This window comes from Lactuca saligna, chromosome 2, assembly GCF_052625555.1.
Source record: "Lactuca saligna cultivar CGN05327 chromosome 2, ASM5262555v1, whole genome shotgun sequence".
Lineage (NCBI taxonomy): Eukaryota > Viridiplantae > Streptophyta > Magnoliopsida > Asterales > Asteraceae > Lactuca > Lactuca saligna.
The window spans coordinates 143,612,229-143,625,961 of NC_136418.1; the positions used below are offsets into that span (position 1 = coordinate 143,612,229).

Sequence of the window (13,733 nt, forward strand, 5' to 3'; positions counted from 1 at the left end):
GTGTGCAAGTGGACTCAAAGTTGTGGGACTCGGCGAGTCTCGGGGTGACTCGGCGAGTTGAGTCGCAGATTGGGGAAGTTCTGAGCACGGGGACTCGACGAGTCGACGGGTTGACTCGGCGAGCAGGGTCAACCAGGAGGGTTGACTTTGACGGAGGACTTTGACTTGGACCAAGAGTTGACCGTTGACTTTTAGGGCTTGGTCAGCGATGTGGCCTTTGGACCAAGAGAAGGGTAAAATAGTCTTTTACCCTTAAGAGGGTGCCATGATAGGGTTGATTCTAGTCTCAAGAGTTATATTCATGAGAGTATTTGCCTTACGTGTTAGGCGGCGGTGGGTTCGAGATTCAAGTGTGGGGATATCTGCTTTCTGTTTGCCAGGTGAGTCTTCTCACTATACTTTCACTTGAGTAGGTAACCAGAGTTATGTGATCAGATTATTTGTATGCTATATGTACGTGATGTGTTGTACTGCATTATTTCTATGTGATTTATGTTGTGCATGTTTATAGAGTTGGAACCGGAAGGTTCCCAGAGTTAGAACCTGAGGGTTCAAAGAGTTTGGGTGCATGGACCCATAGAGTTATAGCCTCGAGTGGCTAATATGTGCTATGTGTGGTATTTTGGGGAACTCACTAAGCTTCGTGCTTACAGTGTTTTGTGTTATGTTTCAGGTTTCTTTCAGGATCACGGGACGGCACCGGCTTGATTGTACACACCGGAGAAAGAATCATGTTTTGCGGATCCTGGTTTAATATGCAAGTGAAAATGGAGTTATGTTTTGTAATTTGATTATGAATGAGATTTTAAACAAGTGTTTCTAAGAATTAAACGATTATTTTAAATGAAAAATTGTTTTGAAATTTACGGTGTTACAATACTCTATCCCCCTCATGGTTTCCTTTAGGATATCTATTGTTGAGGAAACCCCTTAACAGTAATATCCGTTCCGATGAAAATCCTAGATTTGGTCCCTTGAGATAGATGTTGTTTTAGGGACATAAAGTGAGGATAACGGGAATGGGTAATCGGGTTATTGTTGTTTGGTGAAATTAAATATAATTATTTATTGTAGGTTGAAAACCCTATATGCTCACCAGGCTCCCAAGCGTAACCCCTTAGCGTAACCCACTCAGTTTATTTGTACTACAGGAAGTGGCACAAGGGCATAAGATGGATGAATCATCAAGCTGTTTTGTTTACAAGTCTGTATATGTATATATTTGTTGAATGACTTGTAATGTTATCGTTTATGCTTTATGGTCTGTATCAGAACATGACATCCCAAGTTTTGATTCTATAATGAAAATGCATCTCTTGATGAAATGCTTTGATAAATATTATTTTATCATATTTTGTTTTTTTGGGAACAAACTCCGCAACTCTTTTAAATCAAAAGGATTTACTCTGAAATTATTTTAAAAAGCATAAATGAAATCGGTCTTTTCTGGTCGAGATTTTGGGGATGTCACAGTTGGTATCAGAGCATTAGTTTAAGCGAACTAGGAATTTGTAGGATTTCTAGACTTAAACTTGAAATGCTATGTGGATATTGTTAGATGTGTGTCTGCTATATTTTAGACACGAGCACTAGTTTATTTTAGGAAAGTTGCCTAAAATGCTTTTATGTGCTAAATGATATATGTTGTCATATATGATATTATTTGTTCGGATCTACGGTCTGTTGCCGACCAGATCTGGAAACCTTATGTGTTTAGGATTCTAAGCGTATGTTTACGGTATTAGAACTAGCATGTAAACGTTTCGGGGTGATAAGGATGATTTAATTATCTATCATGGATGAGGATCTAATTTCACCTTATTCGATGTATAGATCAAAAATGGTGAGAACAAGGAGTGGCGTTGGAAACGCGGATGAAAACAACAATCAACCGCCAGTGAGCAAATACCTGTTGTAGCAGCAACACCAGAACCAATAACAATGGTTGGGGTGCAAGCCATGATTCGGGCTATGTTAGCCGAACAAAGGGATGAAATGCGACAGATGTTGCATGATAATAGGGACGAACCTATCATACCTATCGAGGAACCTGAATTGATTCCCGAGTAATCGGAGGAAGGGAACAATAGTCTCATTATGAGTCAAGTTGGGACTCAAGGAGAAAGAAGGAACGACCCGGAAAGGAGAAACAAAAAGGATGGGCGAATGTATAAGAATTTATTAGGCGCTAAGCCACCAAGTCTTTCTGGAAGCCCAAAGCCTGTTGAGACTATGGATTGGATCTCTGAAATGGAGATGGTATTTGAAAGTTGCAACTGTAGCAACAAACAGAAGACTGTCTTTGCAGTTAGACAACTGAAGACTGGAGTTTTGAGTTGGTGGAAGTTGTTGGCAGATACTATGCCACGAGGAGAAGCCCTGAAAATGTCATGGGAGGGGCTCTTGGAACAGTTAAGGGTGCAGTATTGTTCAGAGATAGATCTGATTGATCTGAACAATGAGTTCCAAAATTGAGAGGTTCGCTAATGGACTGCCGGTCGACTTTGGCCGACAGTCAAGATGGCAACCACTCTGAAAACAGATGTTCAAGCAGCTAAGAATGTGGAGACCCAGCAGAAGGAAAAGGGTCTAGAAAGGATAGAGGTTGGTGAAAAGAGGAAGTTCGATGTACCTTCAGGGTCCAACAAGAAAAACAAGTTCTCGAAGTCTGGTTCGAAGGGAGGTGGAGGCGAAGCGAAGTGGTGCGACAAATGAAAGAAGAAGCATCATGGGAAATGTGAAGTGGTGGCCACATGTTTTAAATGTGGAAATCCAGGGCACTATGCCAATGCATGCACCCTCACTAAGAAAGTTTTCTATGGTTGTGGTGAGGAGGGACACATGTCGAGGGACTGCCCGAAAAAGAAGGAGGCAACAATACCCAACATTCCGCCAATGCCGAAGGCGAGAGCATTCCAGATGACACCGAAAGCTGCCAAAGATGAAGCTGATGTTGCTTCAGGTACCTTTCTTGTTAACGAATTGCCTGCCCTAATTTTATTTGATTCTGGAGCCAACTACTCATTTATTTCGCATGAATTTAGTAGAAAACTAGCTTTACCTGTCGATAGACTAGATAATGCTTTATTAGTCGAAGTTGCTAGTGGCAAGTTTGTACCTGTTAGCCATCGTATGAAAAACATCTTAATTGACTTGAATGGGATAAGTTTCATGAGAAATTATTGCATATCAAACTTAACGGTTTCGACATCGTGCTTGGAATGGATTGGCTTAACGCCAATGACGCCGAGATATTGTGCAAGAAACCTGGGAAAGAGTCGTTTATGGTGTATGGAGATAAACGCAGAGTAAATTCTGGAATCATTTCATTAATGAAAGCCAGAAAGTGTTTGACCAAAGGATGTATGTCGTATCTAGCATTCGTGATCGATGCTAAGAAGGAGAAAAAGGCGATGCAAAGCATTCTTGTCGTATGTGATTATCCAGAAGTATTTCTCGAAGATCTTCCCAGATTACCGCCTGATAGACAAGTGGAGTTTAGAATAGACTTGTTACCAGCAACGATGCCAATAGCAAAAGCACCTTACTGATTAGCACCGACGGAGATGAAGGAGTTGATGATGCAACTTCAGGAGTTATTGGACAAAGGTTTCATTAGACCTAGTTCATCACCCTGGGGAGCTCCGGTGTTATTCGTGAAGAAGAAAGATGGAAGTATGAGAATGTGCATCGATTACAGAGAGCTGAACAAGGCAACAATAAAGAATAGATATCCATTGCCGAGAATTGATGACCTGTTCAATCAACTACAAGGTTCAAGTTATTTCTCGAAGATCGATCTTAGGTTAGGATATCATCAGCTGAAAGTAAAAGAGCATGATATAGAGAAGACTGCATTCAGAACACGATAGGGACACTACGAGTTTTTGGTTATGTCCTTTGGAATAACCAACGTTCCACCAGCATTCATGGATTTAATGAACAGGGTTTGTAATCCGTTCCTAGATAAATATGTGATAGTGTTCATAGATGATATGCTGATTTACTCGAAAAGCCAAGAGGAGCATGGTGGACACTTACGAGAAGTGTTAGAAGTGTTGAAGAAGGAGAAGATGTATGCAAAGTTCTCCAAATGTGATTTTTGGATTCGAGAAGTCCAATTCTTATATCATGTGGTCAACCAAGAAGGGATAATGGTTGATCCAGAGAAGATCGAAGCTGTGATGAATTGGGAACAACCGAAAAGTCCCACGAAGATCCGAAGCTTTTTGGGATTAGCCAGATATTACCGAAGGTTTATCCAAGGCTTTTCTTCGATCGCTAGTCCATTAACAGTTTTGACCCACAAAGGAGCTACTTATGCTTGGAATGATAAGCATAAAGAAGCATTCGAGAAGCTAAAGAAGAAACTATGCGAGGCACCGATACTTTCTTTACCAGATGGAGTTGAAGACTTTGCTGTTTATAGCGATGCGTCTGGGGTTGGATTGGGTTGTGTTTTGACCCAAAGAGATAAGGTGATCGCATATGCGTCTCGATAATTGAAAGAGCATGAAAAGAACTACCCGACTCATGATTTGGAGTTGGCAGCGGTAGTTTTCGCTCTGAAAATATGGAGGCATTACCTCTATGGCACGAAGTGCAAACTTTTCACTGATCATAAGAGTCTCCAATATCTCTTTAATCAGAAAGAACTGAATATGAGGCAACGACGCTGGCTAGAGTTACTTAAGGACTACGACTGTGAGATACTTTACCACCCTGGTAAAGCTAATGTTGTTGCTAATGTTCTTAGTCGGAAAGTCAATCTTGAAAGGAAGAGGCCAAGAGCGTTAAGAATAGAAGTTGTCTCGACAGTTGTGGAGAGTATAAAGAAAGATCAAGAGAAATCTTCTGAGAAGAATGACCGAAAGGAGGAACGTTTGGGCAAAACGTTGGTTTTCGGTATAAACAGTCATGGACTGAAGGTGTTCCAAGATCGGATTTGGATACCTAAGACAGGAGGAGTCAGAGATCTTTTTATGGAAGAAGCTCACAAGACCGTGTACTTGATTCATCCAGGTAGCACTAAAATGTATAGGGACCTGAAACCATACTATTGGTGGTCGACGTTGAAGCTTGATGTTGCAAAGTTTGTGGCTGAGTGTGTGACTTGTGCGAGAGTCAAGACACAACATTAGAAACCGTACGGGAGTTTAGAACCTTTGCATGTGCCTATGGGTAAGTGGGAAGACATTGCTATGGATTTTGTCACTAAACTGCCCAGAACAAAAAGTGGTCACGACATGATTTGGGTGGTCGTTGATCGATTCACTAAGAGTGCGCATTTCGTAGCAGCCAAGGAAAAATGGTCTATGGAAAAGCTTGATAAATACTAGTTAAATAATATGATTTCATATTAATATATTAGAACTTATAATATATATTAATAAATCATAATAACCTCTTCTCAAAAGCCCATCCTTACAAATTGTTCCGGTGAAATGCAACCCAAATTGACCATGCTACTTTCGGGTCAAATACATACCAAATATAGTTATGGACTTAGACACCTTATCCAACCATTCTAAGATAAAAATAGAATCTTAAAGACTTACCAAAGTCCACAAGATGGTCAAGTTCAAGAACGAGGGCTTGGTTTGTTGGATCTTCTTCTTCTTCTTCTTCTTCTTCTTCTCACTATCTCCTTCTTTTTAAGCTTCACAAGACACTCTAGCTCACAAAATGAAAGAGAATGGGGATTAGGGTTTAGCACAGACGTTCCTAAGGTTTGGAGACTGATAGAAGGTCAGCCTCAAGGTCCTTAAGGAGATTATATAGGGTGCAAACCCTGAAATTAGGGTTTTCTCTCTTTGTCTCCTACTCGCCGAGTTGATACTTCTGACTCGTCGAGTAGGTCCTGACCCCGCATCCATGAGATGGCGTCTACTCGCTGAGTCCATGCACAAACCCTAAATATCATGTAAATTATTTAATACCTGAAACAGGGGTTACAAGGAGGTTTACTGGGAAAATTGCAACGTTGGCTACAAAAATATTCTAAGATTTTCACAGATTTGGCTTACGAAAGTCTAGATTCCCCCATAACTTTGAACCTTCATAACCTTTTCCTACGAAGTCCATTTGAGGTTAATTTTTTCTCATTATGTTCTATGTAATCCAGGACCATACTGTAAAGTCCCAATTTCAGAATAAAATTTTGATTTTTAAAATAGAATAAACACCCATTTTTAATAAAGTTACATTCACGTCAAATCACTTGTTCATAAGCCATTATTTATGAATCAGAGTTACAAACAAGATAATGCAGAATCTCGAATTATAAAACTATTGTGTGTGTGTGTGTGTACAGTCCCACCTTCACACTTCGATAAGTACCTGGAAATATTTAATCCAAAATGTAAGCACGAAGCTAAGTGAGTTCCTCAAAATATCACATACAACACATCATAAATAAACAACTATGAGTTATCAGCAACCCTGGGGACTGTTAGCAGTTCCAGTGGGCTAACAACACATCCTGTGGGATAACAGCATGCCCTGTGGGCTAACAACACAATGATTTGGGGCTAAAAGCTCATAAAATGACCTAGTACTACATCTAGAGAACTAATGATCAAGGTAGTGACTTTATACCTCCAAAGATGTAGAAATGAGAAGTAGATAACGGATCTAAGATGGAACCACACTTATAAGAAACACCAAAATCTTCTTCTTCCTGCAACTTTCACAAAAATGGAGTTCAAGCTCTCAAAACACAAAGGAGGCTATGGTTTGGATGGGGTTCATTTTCAGAGGGTAAAGGCTACCAAATGAGGCAACCCTAGGAGTTAGTGTCCTTAAATATGGAACCAACCTTGAGATTAGGGTTTTAGGCCTAAAATGGCTTCCGCGCTATAGCTACACAATGCCACGCCATGGCCAAACACGTATACACATTTTTCATTAACTGACTGCCATGTCGTGACACTTCAAGTCATATTGTGTCCATGCCAACTTAAAAAAAAATACTTGAAAATTAATACTTGGAACAAGTATGTTACAAAGGAGTTGAGTAAGGCCGCCCGGAGGCGCCAGACGAGCACCAAACGCGATCGGGAGGCGCGCACCATGCAAGGCTGGCAGGCAGGCGCTAGACAAGGCTGGCAGGAGAGTTCCAGAAAGGGCTAGCATGAGAGTGCCAAGAAGGGCTTGCAGGGGAGTGTCAGGTGCGGCTAGGAGGGGAGTATTAGGTGGGGCTAGCAGGAGAGCGCCAGACAAGGATGACACACCAGAGTTGTATGGGCCATGTTAATGGACCTAACATCAGCAAGTCCTCCCAGTACGATGTGACTGGTACGACCAATGACATTGGACTGGACATAGTCATATAAACCGTACATCATTAGAAGTCGTATGGAATGTATGGGCTAAGGACTTAACCTTGAAGCTTATTGTCCCGACGTGATTGGGTGCCATGACGTGGTGAAGATGGGAATCATGACTGTTTTGTCGAGAAGGTGCCACGACGTAGCTAAGGAATGGCTACGATTGAAGGTCAACTGACGTTAACTTTGATCGTTGACTTTTTGACCTGATTGACTTTTGGTTAAATTGCTAGTCTTAGAGTGTGGACCAAGGTTTGAACTTTGAGTATTTCGATAGGTAGTTTGGAGTACCAGTTTCCGAACTTTTTGAGCTATGGTTGCTTGACTACAAGTGTGAGGTAAGTGTTCTTACTATACTATGAATGATGCTAGTTGTCTTTGTGATACTTGCATGGAAGACCATGGGGGTAGCCCATGACAATTGTATGTAAGACCGAGAATTAACCATTAAAATTGTAAGGGAAGACCGTGGGGGTAGCCCATGGCACTTGGACGTAAGACCATGGGGATAGCTCATGGTAATTCTAGGAAAGACCATGTGGGTAACCCATGACACTTGGATGTAAGACCATGAAGGTAGCCCATGAAATTTCAGGGAAAAACGCCCATAGAAAATGTATATATGGTAAGTGGTATTTTGGGAAACTCACTAAGCTTTGCGCTTAAATTTATGTTTAAAATATTTTCAGGTACTTCTGGTTCTAAAGGGAAGGGCCCGACTTGATCGCACTGCATCCTCTGGAGATTTATTATACATTGGCTGTTTTTTATTTTAGTCTGATGTTTTGGGAATACTTTTACCCTGATTGTATTTGGAACAAATGAATGAATGATTTTGATTATTTAAAATGAAATTTTTACTAAATATTTTTGGGACGTTACAACATATGTTGTGTCTCCTCTACTAGATACAAATGTTCATGAGTTGAAACTTGCTTAATAATCTTCTTTAAACGCTTCACATCACCCCCATCAACTATATGTATACCATACTTCAATGTAAGGCATTGATAATAGTTATGTCTTCTAAATTTGGCATCTCTTTGACAAATTCGTATAAATCTAGGAAATTTATATCTATGAAAACTTCTATTTGTATAAATTTGGGAAATTTGTAGTGATGGAAACTTCAACACCAAAGTTTCTAACAAATTGTCTAATGTATATCAACTCCTCATTTTCTAACTATCATTAACACCAACACAAACAACAATAAATAATCATATGGAATGTTTGAAATCATGTTATATCGACAAGAGCAGAAAGGATAAGGTGGAAATTTTTGATATGGAAATATGAAGAAAAAATGTAGTGAAAATTTTGTTATAAAAATCAGACAATTTTTTATGATAATTTTTTTTACAAAACAATCTCTTATAAGATAACATCCTCTAAAACGTTAGGATTTTCACAATAGAGATTCTGATCGTTGTAGTACTATATATGATTTTCGCACTCAACATGAAAAGATAATATATGATTTTTTTAAAAAAAACCCACAAATGTCGTAATCTTTCACACTCAAGCCTGCAAAACGGCGTTGTTAATTTTTTTTAAGAAAAAAGAAAAAAGAAAAAAAAACAGAGAGTAAATTTCACAAATGGTCCCTATGGTTTGAGGTAATTTGCACGTTTGGTCCCTAACTTATTTTTTTAACTCGGAAGGTCCTTACTGTTTGTTTTTGTTATGTGTTTGGTCCCTTCTATTTCTTTTTATTACGCGCTTGGTCCATGTCTTACCTAAAAAGACTATTATTTGATTAGGGAAAAGATGATGGGATAGGTAGGATAACGTGAGTGGAGTGGGATTGGGAGTGTGTTTATTTAAATAAATTAAAAAATCAAGGGTAAAATAGTCTTTTTAGATAAGACAGGGACCAAGCGTGTAACAAAAACAAACAGTAGGGACCTTCCGAGTTAAAAAAATAAGTTAGGGACCAAACGTGCAAATTACCCTAAACCATAGGGACCATTCGTGTAATTTACTCAAAAACAGACGATTAACATGTTCGCAAATGCTCGTCTGCGAAAATAGTGACTATTTGACTAATTTTCAATTTTTGTAGTTATTTTATGGTAAACAATTTGAAAAAAATAAAAACTTTCCGTTTAAGCTAAACATAAAAAGTGAAAACTTGAAGTTTTTTCTTTTTTAATATTGGAATTTGCTTGTAGGGGTTTACTTTATTGTTTTCTCATCTTAAGTTTTCTCATCTTAAGTGAATCAGGTATGTAGATGGTAATTACTACATGAGTTGCAAACTAAAATGGAATTGGATATTTACTCTATTTCCACGAAAGGCTACATGAGTTGCAAACTAAAATGGAATTGGATATTTACTCTATTACTAGTATCTAGATGTTGAAAAGATATTTCTCCTCCAAAGGTAGAAGGTTTAAGTCCCATTGTGAATGAAAGAAGTAGGATTTAAAAGGTGTGTGGTAGATATTCCAAAAAAACAAAATAAAAAAATGAAGCCATTCCGATTGAATTGAAGTTTCTATCTACACAAATTTGCAAGTTTAATTTTTTAAACTTAGGGTTGTAATTTTAAACTCATGTTTCCATTAGAATGTGTGTAAACTTATATGTGCAAATTTAAAATTTAGAGTTTCTATATTCGTAAAAATTGTCTTTGTAAAGTAAAAAAAATCCCAGATTATAAGATGTAGCGACCAGCTTAAGGGTTGAAAGAATTTAAACTTTGAACCGGCCTGACTTCTATTATATATACGTATCCATCCAATGATCCAAGTATACGTGCATGAAGTCATGAGAAATAGCATGTTAAACAATTATTTTCCATTGCTTAATTAACTATAATAAAAGTGTTATGTTATATACATTGCTTCGAAAAAGCCTATAGATACAATAAGGTCTAAAAATTAATTACAACAATGGACATTTATTTTTCAAATAAAACTTTACACTTCACAAGTTTTGCTACTTCAATTGTGACAAAAAAAATATCTTCTTATTTTTCAAATTTCAGTATACCTCGATGAACAAATTACTTTTTAGCAGTATGTTCATCGAGCCACGTAATAATATCAGTAAGAACCCGAGTAATGATCTCATCAGGCTCCCCATCCATTAATGAATGCCATGCATCATCATATAAGTTATATTTCTTGTCTGGACTCTTTGCTTTATCATGCAAAGCTTTACTCACAGACGGATCAGTCACCATATCAGCTTTTCCATGCAATATCAACAATGGCAATGAAACCTGTAGCAGTAACATGACATGGCTGAATGGGTAATGATGTATCTATGAATAAAACATTGAATAAATCGTCTGAATAAGATTATATAACCATTTTATCATTACATTCGAAAAACTAAATTTGACAATATTCTATCAGTTTCAACGTGAAAAGAGTTAGGAGGGTAAAAAGAACAAGGGAAAATAGGTAAATTTTTAGTGCCTTAATAGCATTAAGCCAAGTTTTTTTAATTTGGCTTTACCCATTAAGTCATTCTGTCTTGATTAAGTAAAAACGAAACAGACTTATTTGTAAACTCTCCCACTTATATAAACATCTGATTTTTTAACGAGTTGTTAGGGTATTTTTAGTTATATAAAAACACATACGTTTTCAAGTTGACTTTCGATCTCTTGTGTTGTCTTTAAGAGTTCCATAGCTGTTCCCAAACGTGGTTTATCCTTGTAACCGATAACATTATAGTTTGGCTAAATATAGTAAAACGGTAAAAAAAGTTAAAATAGTTTTCGATAAATTACCAAACAATATAAAACCACAAAAATTAAACAAACCAAATGCTTCTTTTTAGGGTCTCTGAATGCCATATCACCGAGATCCTTTTGTGGAACAAGCTTCATCTTTGGGAGAACCTTCGCCATACCCATGAGACATTTTGTTACTGCCCATGGTGGGACCACATCGTCTGCAATCTACAATACTTTTAATTCATTATCTTATAATAATATGTTGTAAATTGTATACCAAGGCAAGGGTAAAATAGTACTTTGCACATAGGCGCAACAAGGACTGCACCCGTCCAGAATGTTGGTTGTTTAAGGTGCACCTTTAGAGCCACGGCTCCACCCATTGATTGCCCGAGCAAGAATCTTGGAAGATCACGTATTTCGGGATTTTCTATTACCCCATAAATATATATAGTATGAATTTTAATTAATTAAATCTTAGTACTTACATATACCAATGATTTCTACACACATGACAAGACATATCAGAACAAAACATATTGACTAGTCTACATGCATTGATCATGCATGCATAGAGCAAGGAATAAGACAAAAACTGTAATCTTTAATTCCACCTGAAATAGCTGGAAGGGTGGGACCATGGGTCACACTGGATCTTGCATTTGTGGAAAAGATGAAAATGTCATTTTCGTACTTCTTATCACATAGCCCTAGAAAGCTTGTTTAGTTCTATCCAGTTTCGTACAGACTAGTCCAATTATGTCATGTCATGTCTTGTTCTGTCATATATAACATATACAGTTTTAAGATTTGATCCGAAGCTCATACCTAAAATTTTCGAATAATGTTCTACAACATCATCTACTAGAGCGTCAAAGCTTGGAATATAGCAATGAAGACCTTCCGAAAGGCCAAGTCCCGGTAAGTCCATGGCATAAACCGCGTATCCACATGAAGCAAACTTTCTAGCAATTCCTATAACCATCAAAACACTTGATCACACTCTTGATGTCTTCAAGAAAATCGACTTCTTTTACAAGTTGTTAACTTGTTATGAACACATACCTTCAAAGAAAAATGTGCAAGTGTCTCCATAACCATGGCAGTAGCAAATTACAGCTTTGGGAGGTTGTGACGCCGGTAGCCAACTTTTTGAGAAAATTTCTATCCCTTTAGAGTTCGTCTCATATGACTAGAAAAAAAAAAAAAAAGGGGGGGAAATATAACCCTTCAAAAGTAATTGAAGGTATAACATTAGCATTAACATAAATTTTAATAATTGTACCTCCTTTGTCTTCAATCCTTCATATTTTGTCTGAAAAACATTTGAAATTAAGCAGTAAGTGTCATTCAAAGTGTATCCGACACTCATACATGCAACAAAATACAATTACATGAACCATGGATCCTAAAAATCGAATGCATATCAAGAAAGGCTGAAAGGATGAAATTCCTACCAAAAATTCTAACTTTTTGTAAAAATGGTAGACCATTTAAGCTATTTTGTTTAGTAAAAAAATATTAATTGATAAAATGAGGTCAAATTTGGCAATATTAGTCGAATTTGGGATTACAATTGAGGCATAAAATTTGAATCTAAAGTTTCTGGCAGCCATTGTTGTTGGTGTAATAAAGGCATGGAAATTAAGAAGATAGGGGCTTTATGTACTTGTTGCCACCCCACATGAGTTTTCTATTGTCTAATTAAATCCATCAATAAAATGCATTCAATAACATCTCACCCACAATACCTGTGACATCCATTAATCAATCGATATATGCATTCGAGAACATCTGAATTCACTTAAAATCATCATATTCTGAAATAAAAATCGAAACTTTGATGAAAATAATTACGTTGAACAAGATATGATCGATGTTAAGCTGAATATCCTTGAAGGCCTCACGTGCGGTGCGCCTTTCTTGCACGCAATCCATATTGGCATTGAGAATTTCCTGTAATTCAGGTGTTAATTCTACGCCCTTCAACATATTAGCAGCTGGAATAAGGAATTCTTCTTCCTCCTTATCGTTGGTGAGGGAAGTAAGACCCTAACCCTAAAATCTAACGTAAAACGAAGAATTCAAAAGAAGAATTGGAGTTGGTAGGCTTAAAGGGATAATGATGATGATTGATGGGGTTCGTTGTTATGATTTCCGTGAATCAAGTGAAACCCCCTGGTAAACTTTCCAATTCTCAATGTCGGATGTTGATTAAAGTTACCCAACCTGGCAATCTAAAGTCATAAAAAAAAAAAAAAAAAAAAAAAAAAAAAAAAACGCAATCTCATTATCTTGATGACTGATTCAAAATCGCCGAGGAATTTCGAATTTTTTAGAGGTAATTAAAAACGGTTGCAATTTTGTGATTCGACTATTAAACAGACTATTTGTTTCGTTAACCATAATTTTCAATTAGAAAATGAACTAGGCAAAACTAAATAAACTAACCCTTACAAATGAGTAATTTATTAAAAAAAATATAATTTTTTTTTATAAAATTTATAAAATGACTACTTACTCCAAAATCCTTATAAATGAGTAAGTTATTAAAAATAACAAACTTTTTATGAGATTTATATAATTACCATTTATTTCAGAATATTGTATTCCGGAACACTTATGACCATTCTAGAGTTGATGGTGGTTTGTAGGTATTAGGTCAAACGTTTTGGACTGAAAAAGCGTATTCTGGAACGTACGGATATCCCATA

The 13,733-nt window shown here is 37.2% G+C and overlaps 1 protein-coding gene across 1 annotated transcript; it reads right to left on the reverse strand.

Moving 5' to 3' along the window:
* Window positions 1-10,146: 10,146 nt before the first annotated feature.
* Window positions 10,147-13,271, reverse strand: LOC145031908 (alpha/beta-Hydrolases superfamily protein). Its single transcript, XM_078980562.1, has 8 exons — window positions 12,877-13,271; window positions 12,305-12,334; window positions 12,085-12,211; window positions 11,848-11,994; window positions 11,319-11,449; window positions 11,107-11,244; window positions 10,924-11,022; window positions 10,147-10,557 (listed from the first exon to the last, which is right to left on the reverse strand). The coding sequence occupies exons 1-8, from the start codon at window positions 13,009-13,011 to the stop codon at window positions 10,339-10,341; spliced, it is 1,026 nt and encodes a 341-aa protein (XP_078836688.1). The 5' UTR covers window positions 13,012-13,271; the 3' UTR covers window positions 10,147-10,338.
* Between the last annotated feature and the right edge of the window lie 462 nt (window positions 13,272-13,733).

What these genes read in the sequence shown, in the direction of transcription:
- LOC145031908 (XM_078980562.1), bottom strand. Translation starts at nt 13,011, where the DNA reads ATGTTGAAGGGCGTAGAATTAACACCTGAATTACAGGAAATTCTCAAT. An exon ending in AAGGATTGAAGACAAAGGAG is followed by an intron (nt 12,212 to 12,304) that starts GTACAATTATTA and finishes TTTTTTTTCTAG; the next exon opens with TCATATGAGACGAACTCTAA. An exon ending in ACATTATTCGAAAATTTTAG is followed by an intron (nt 11,450 to 11,847) that starts GTATGAGCTTCG and finishes ATGGGGTAATAG; the next exon opens with AAAATCCCGAAATACGTGAT.